The sequence below is a fragment of the Mauremys mutica genome, chromosome 17, assembly GCF_020497125.1.
Source record: "Mauremys mutica isolate MM-2020 ecotype Southern chromosome 17, ASM2049712v1, whole genome shotgun sequence".
In the NCBI taxonomy this organism is placed as follows: domain Eukaryota; kingdom Metazoa; phylum Chordata; order Testudines; family Geoemydidae; genus Mauremys; species Mauremys mutica.
The window spans coordinates 16121796-16129616 of record NC_059088.1 but is presented as its reverse complement, the minus strand read 5'-3'; the positions used below and the strand labels follow the sequence as shown (position 1 = coordinate 16129616).

The window sequence follows — 7821 nt, the reverse complement described above, 5'->3', positions numbered from 1 at the left end:
GTGAGGGCTCTGGTTGTGGGTGGGGGATCTGGTGTGGGGCCAGAAATGAGGAGTTCAGGGTGCAGGAGGGGGCTCCGGGCTGGGATCGAGGGGTTCGGGGGGCGGATCAGGGCTTGGGGTTAGGGTTGGGGCACGGGGGGAAGCTCAGGGGTGCAGGCTCAGGGCAGCGCTTACCCCAGACAGCTCTTGGAAGCAGCGGCATGTCCCTTTTCTGGCTCCTACGCTGAGTCGCGGCCAGGTGGCTCTGTGTGCTGTCCCATCCTCAGGCACTGCCCCTGCAGCTCCCATTGGCTGCAGTTCCTGGCCAATGGGAGGTGCAGGGTGGTGCCTGGGGGGGCAGTGTGCAGAGCAGAGCACCCTGGCTGCCCCCACACATAGGAGCCAGAGGGGGCCATGCCGTTGCTTCTGGGAGTCACATGGAGTGGCCCCCAACCCTGCTCCCCAGCTGGAGTGCCAGAGTGGGGCAAGCCCCATATCCTGCTCCCCAGCGGGAGCTCAAGGGATGGATTAAAATGGCTGGCGGGTTGGATCTAGCCCATGGGCCATAGTTTGCCCACCCCTGGTCTAACTGATCACCATATTTAGAGTTGGGAAGGAATTTGTCCCTGGGTCAGATTGGCAGAAACCCTGGGATTTTTTTTTTTTGCCTTCTTCTGCAGCATGGGACACAGGTCACTTGCTGGTTTGAACTAAACAGAGTAAATGGTAACTTGACGTTTTTAAATCATGATTTGAGGACGTCAGTAACTCAGCCAGAGGTTATAGGTCTGTTGCAGGAGTTGGTGGATGAGATTCTGTGGCTTGTGAAGTGCAGATCAGACTAGATGAGCATGTTGGTCCCTTCTGGCCTTAAAGTCTGTGAGCCTAATAGAGATGGGCAAATAATTGATTTGTTGGTTCATTTACAATTTTGAAAAGTCAAGGGGGGAAACTGTTCCAGGTTGGACCGAAAATGCAACTTTTTGTCACTTTTGGCTCATTGAAAAGTTGAACAAGAATTGTTTGGGGTTCAAATGAACCATTTCATTTAAATTTTGACCACTTCAAAATGTTTTGGGATTTTTAGAAAATAAAAAAAAATAAGACTTTGAAATTAAAATTGAAACATTTTGTTTTGAAAACATCAAGACAAAGCCCTTTGTTTTTTGCTTGGATTTTTTTCTTAATGAGCAATTTGGCAAAAATCGACACAAATTTGTGGAACATTTTGGTGTCACCAATTCTGCAGTTTTGGCCAAAAAATTTCAACCAGCTCTAGTGCCTAATTCTCTTGGATGCTTTTGATAATTCAACCCTGACGGTAGCTAGCTCTATACAATGCATGTTTGCGTGAGTGTGTGCGTGCGTGTGTGTGTGTGTGTCTAGGCTGAGATATCCAAAGCTGGAAAAGTGGCGCACCCAGTTCCCTCACACAGCTCTGTACACATCAGCCCAGGGTTTCAGCCACACGCATGGCCTGGTGAGTCCCAGCTGCCTCCAGCACTCTGTGTAGTGGGAATTCCTGGGCCAAACCCATGCTGGCGCCGTCTAATGTGCAGGGACCGACGGAGCTCCCAGGTCAGCTCACACGATGTTAGAAGCGTGGCTAGAAGAGAAAACACGGCCAGGCATGAGCTGGGACGGATGCCCTGGCTGTCTCCTTGTAACAGAGCCCCTGTGTACGTCCTCCTGGGACTCTCTTGGCCACCTAGACCGCTCTGCTTCTCCCCATGCCCCTGAGCTGGCTTTTCCTACCCAGCTCACCCCAGGAAGGGGAGGCAAAGATTCTGGCACTGCTTCCCCTCCCATCCCCAGGACTCGGCACCAGTTTTGTCCAGTTTGGGAGGCAGACGATCCCAGTTCTCTGAATAGATGGTGCTGGCTGGCCTGGCCCTGCCCTCTCCCCGTTTCTGAACTCCCAGGTGCCATGTTCTTCTGCCCCCAGTAACCGCACACCCAATCCCCGTGACCAGCTGCCCCCTTAGCACTGGTGCCATCTTGCTTCACAGCCACCCCTCCTCCCTCACCCCCAGTCTCCCATTTCATGTGGGGAGCTGCTGAGAGTGGCCACTCCCTCCACCACTCAAATCCCGCAGCCCAGCCCCACTGACATGTAGATGGGGTAGCTCCACCCCTTGTGGGAGAGGCCTGGCTGGGAATGGGAAAGGAAACTCCACCCACAAGGGAGCAGGGCTCAGTTTGTGGACAGGCTCAGGCCCTGCTAGGTTGGAGGGGGCTATAGGGCTGAAGGGGCAGCAGCCCCATCAGATAACGCACCCCTCCAAAGCTGAGCCTTTTCACTTCGGACAGGATAGGGGAGGAGAGTGCTGTTTGTGACATTTGCTGAGAGACCAGGCTCTAGGGTGACCAGACAGCAAGTGTGGAAAATCAGGACGGGGGTGGGGGGTAATACCCCCCTCACTGCCACATTCTGGTGGTATATGTTTACATTACAGGAGGGTGGGCTGAGCGACTGGCTATAGATCTACCTATATCACACACAAAAGCTACCCTAAAAGAGCAGTAAGGTTACTAAGTAACGGGGTCAAAACTTAGGAAATGCCACAGTTAAGGTGGCCCTGTAAAAACTTAATTCAGCCCCTTTTTGCATACGCATTATTGTGATGCAGTCTTTTATTCTCCACTTGGGCAGAGGAGAGGCATCTGGTGGGTTAGAGCAGCGGGGCTGGGAGCCAGGACTCCTGGGTTCTGTCCCTGGCTCTGTGGGAGCAGTGGTGTCTAGTGGTTAGAGTAGGGGGAGCTAGGAGTCACAATGTCTGGGTTCTAGTCCTGGCTCTGGGACAGAAGTGGGCTGTAGCAGTTGGAACGAGAGGGCTTGGGGTTCTGTTCCACTTTATTTCTGTGCCTCAGTTTCCCACTGTAAAACTGGGATGAGCAGGGGGTTGGACTAGATGACCTCCTGAGGTCCCTTCTAACCCTGATATTCTATGATTCTCCACAGGATCCCCACTGCTGTCAGTGAATGGGGAGTTATTCAAGAGTTCTTTACATCCTCTTGGGCATTTCCAGGGCACTTGGACTAATCGTATCTGAGTGCTTTGCAGTCATGAATGGATTTTTCCACACCCAGTCCCTGTGTGGAGAGGTGGCACTACCCTCCCCGTTGTACAGATATGGAACTGAAGGACAGAGACTTAAGGCCAAAATTGTCAAAAAGTGTCTACTAATTCTGGATGCCCAATTTGCGATGGTTTTCCAGAGTGCTGAGCATTTCTATAGCTCTGTCTACGGTCAAACCCCAGCTGCCCTTGATCTCAGTCACGGCTGGGAGTGTGCAGCACCTCTGCAAATCAGACCCAAGGTCTCAAATCAGACACCCAGAAAATGAGAAACCTGGAGTTAATGACCCCCTAGGAGAACAATGGGTTAAGTGGCTTACATCACATAGGCAGAGGCAGGGATAGAATCCAATTCTCCAGGGCAGCATTCACACCCCAAGACCCTGTGTTCTTTTCCTTCAGTCCCTTGCCTCATGCTCTACAAATCTTCCAATCCCCCTTAATTAATTGGAGCCTGGACATAGTGACCAAGGGGGAGGGCCTTTAGTTTTGGGTAGGCCTAAGGACACCCTTCAGATAGTGCACACCTTCCAACTTCTGCCATCAATGAGGCCAGGGGTCCTACACACAACAGTCTCTATCTCTACACAACCCTGATTCATCCCTGAGCAGGTCCAATCTGGGCATTGAATGACCAGGTACAAATTGTCTGTGATCATGGAATTAAAGATCCTAATACATATCATAGAATATCAGGGTTGGAAAGGACCTCAAGAGATCATCTAGTTCAACCCCCTGCTCAAAGCAGGACCAATTCCCAACTAAATCCCCAAAAGGCCCCCCTCAAGGATTGAGCTCACAACGCTGGGTTTAGCAGGCCAATGCTCAAGCCACTGAGCTATCCCTGCCCCCCCCTGCGGGATTAAGATTACACAGGCTACCTTAATACTGGCATTTCCTAACTTTTTGAGGGTTTGACTGTGGAAACATAAAGTTCTTTTAGTGTAGGTTGAATTCTCCATAACTTTGTTGTTTGGTTTCTCTATGTACTATGTATTTCTAATCAAAAGCCTGTGAAATTGTACTCTTGCTAAAAGCAGTCCTTGGAATCTTTCTTTGTTGACACATCTTTTAAACAAGTTACAAGTTACTATTCAAGATTTACTAGTGAGGTTTATCTTGAATAGATTTGTGGTAACAAATAAATTGTGGGGGGGTTCTGATAATTTGTCGCCATTTTTCATCGTAACTGAACTTTTATGAACCAGTGGATAAACATTAAGTGCTGCACAGATAAATTATGTGCTCATGCATCTAAAAGTTACGTGCTGTACACATAAGTTTGATGGGCCATATGTGCAAAAGCATAATGGGTGTATGCTTGTAAAATAGATACATTCTGTGTGCATAAGCATGTGTACAAATAAGCATGATTCATAGATTCTAGGGCCAAAAGGGACCATTATCTAGTTTGACCTGGCTAGAACTGGCCAGAGAATCTTACCCAGTAATTTTCCCATCAATCCCATAACTTATTGTTAGAGCTATAGCATAGCTTTTAAAAGGACTTCCAGTCTTGACCCACAGACTGCAAGTAAAGGACAGTCTGTCCCATCCCTAGGTCAGCTGTTCCAACAGTTAATTCTGCTCACTCTTAAAATCCGTGCCTTATTTCTAGCCTAAATTTGTCTTGCTTCAGGTTCTAACCCCTGGATCTCATTCTGCCTTTTTCTACTGGATCAAAGAGCCTTTTCTGGTCAGAAATCTCCTCCTTCTAGAGGAGGTCCATACAAACCATGATTAAGTCACCTCTTAGCCTTTGTTGGCTAAGTGAGATAGATACAGCTCCTTAAGTCTCTCACTCTAGGGTGGGATTTCCTGACTGGATTATTCTCATGCAGAACTGGTCAGGGATTTTATGACAAAAAAGATTTTCTTCAGAAAATTCTGACTGGCCAAAGCCAAAACTTTTCATGGGAATGAACAAGTAACAACACATTTTTTGTTGAGATAGTTTTCTCAGGTCCAGGATGGAATTTCTGGCCAAAACCAGAAAAAGATCTGCCCCAGAATAGACAAGAGTCTGGTGGGGAGGGCAATCACCTGGGATGCTGGGGAACGACAGAGCAGAGACTTGAACGTGGGTCATCTATTTTGCAGGCAAGTGCCTTAATCCACAGGCTACTGGGTAATCTAGGGAGGAGCTTTCTCTCCATGAAACACTTTGAAAGGTCTTGGTTTTGTCGCAATGTGGAATGGGAAATTTGTTGAAATCTTGACAAGTTTTGCAGGGCAGGAAATATTTCCTGCCCATCTCTTCTCTTGTAGCTCTTTTCTGAACCTTTTCAAGTTGTCAGCATCTCTCTTTTAAGTGTGGACCTCTGAACTGGACCCAATACCAGGAATGAGCTCATAAATGGCCTACACTGAGGTAATACCATCTCTGACTTGACATTCCACTATTGATACTGATGGGTCATGCACATAAACCTGATGGACTGTGTGCACCTGGGAAGTATTAGCGCCATTGTATAAGGAATTGAGAAGACTTCATCTGGAATACTGTGTCCAGGAAAGATCCTGGTTACCCTTGCTCAGGAAAGATCAGTTCAAACTGGAACAGGTGCAGAAGATGGATGCGAGGATGATCGGGGAAATGGGGCCTATCTTATGAGCAGAGACTGAAAGAGCTTGGTTTCTTTAGCTTAAAACACGGGATGAGGGGGGATATGATTGCCCTCTGTAGATGCATCAAGGACTAAACATCAGGGAGGGGGAGGAGCTATTGAAGCTAAAGGACAATGTTGGCACCAGAACAAATGGGGATAAAATGGACATGAACAGATTTAGGCTGGAGATTAGCAGAAGATTTCTAGGAGTGTGACATTTTGGAAGGAATGAGGGCAAACAACCTAACTAGTGTTAGATGGAGCTTAATACATTTATGAATTGGATGAATTATGAATTTATGACCAGAATTATAGGACATGGTGGCCTGTGATAGCAGGGACTGGACACAATGGCCAAGGAGGATCTGTCCAGTCCTATGTCCCTAGATATGATTGACTATGTACAAATAAGCTTGAGGGACTATATGAACATAAAAGATTTCTCTGTCAGGGTCTATGCTATTCCATCTGATTTTACCCTACAATGGTAAAGAGGTTTGTTGATGTGCTATTGCTGATGAATAAAATAATGTCATCGGGGGCTCTCCTACTAAAATTACATTTTAATTTAAATGAAAAATCACAAAAGAAACACATTTTGTTTTTAAAAAATACTGGGAATTGTTTCAAAGAAAAAATTCAATTTTTTTTATTTCATTTCAAATTGCAAACATTGTGTTTCTTTTTGTTTTTTTACTCCTCCCTTTTTTCTCATTTTTCCAGTAGGAAAGGAAAAGAAAGGGGTGAAATAACCAAACGGGGGGAAAATGGCCTCCAAACAAAATAACCTTCTTAAACATTTTTCAGTCAGGTTAGTTTCAAACATTTTTCCTAAACTACCCAAACAGTTTTGACCAAAGCAAATATTGTCCATGGAAATTTCTAGTTTGGTCTAAAAGACATTTACGATTAAATGGGTTGGCTCTGTTCTCCCTTTTACTCCCTTCATAGATCAATTCCAACCTTTTGCCCAGCCTCCGACCGCACACTTAAGCATTAATAAAAACCTAGGAAATTAAATCACAGAAAAAGTTATTGTAAAGCAATTAGAGTTGATGAAACCAGCCCAGTTAAACCATCAGATGTATGCAGAGCTGATGCCGTGATGTATTAGAAAGAGCAGGTCACTTACCAGCCAGAGAAGCATCTTGCCTTTGTGTGTCAGTCACTGTGGAAAGAATCAAAAAAGACGGAGAAGCCCCATTGAATCCCCATCTACTACAGCCTGCTAGTCCCAGGACAGGATTGTCCTACACTCTGCTAGTACCCAGGGTTTATACAACCAGCCCAACTCTGTATCCCAACTACAATCAGTCATTGCTAGGCACTGACTGAACAAGCCACATCTGCAGAGCCACTCACCATCCTAAAAAGTCTCTGGCCTTCCAGGCGTCGATGACCTCGGCGATGTTCCCCACAATTTGCCCGCTGGGCAGCTGCAGGTCGTCGGAGACGTCGCCATTGAAGTTCCCGCAGGGTGCGCACAGCTTGTTAGCCAGGCTCTCGCCCACCCTCAGCGTCACCTCCCCACTGGGGCTGAACAGAACTTGCATCCCCGAGGCCTGGACCACGGCCACGCCGCCCTGAGACTCGCTCACAGACACGGCATCGGAGACGTTCGCCGGGAGCTGCACTGAGCGCCCGTTCACCTGGAAAGCACAGATGGGGAGGTCAGGGGAGAGCAGGGGTGGCAGGTTTGTAGAAATTTTGGTGGTGCCCAGAACCCACCCTCCCAAAACTCCTCCCCCCACCTGCCTAAGGCTCTGGGAGGGAGTTTGGTTGTGGGGAGGAGGTCTGGGGTGCAGGCTCTGGGCTGGGGCTGGAGATTAGGGTGCAGGAGGGGTACAGGCTGTGGGAGGGAGTTTGGGTGTAGAAGAGGTGAGAGACTGGGCTCTGGGAGGGAGTTTGGGTGGGGAAGGGGGTCTGGGATGCAGGCTTTGGGATGGAGTTTGGGTGCTGGGTGCAGGCGCCGGGCTGGGGCAGGGGGTGGGGGTGCAGGCTCTGGGATGGAGTTTGTGTGCAGGCTCTGGGAGGGGGTGCATGGGAAGGGGGAGGGGGTGCAGGCTCTGGGAGGGAGTTTGGGGATGGGAGGAGGTGCAGGGGTGAGGGCTGTGGAGTTGGGCTGGGGATGAGGGGTTTGGGGTGTTGGAGAT

At 48.3% G+C, this 7821-nt stretch overlaps 1 protein-coding gene across 1 annotated transcript in view; it reads right to left on the bottom strand.

The window, feature by feature from the left end:
- Window positions 1-592: 592 nt before the first annotated feature.
- The window catches only part of LOC123351476 (IgGFc-binding protein-like), a 108358-nt gene continuing 101129 nt past the window's right edge, over window positions 593-7821 (bottom strand). The window contains exons 40-41 of the mRNA XM_044990862.1: window positions 7031-7317; window positions 593-1585 (exon numbers count right to left, since the gene is read on the bottom strand). Of these exons, the coding sequence (XP_044846797.1) occupies window positions 1564-1585; window positions 7031-7317 (309 nt within the window). The 3' untranslated portion in view covers window positions 593-1563. The remainder of the gene's footprint in view (window positions 1586-7030; window positions 7318-7821) is intronic.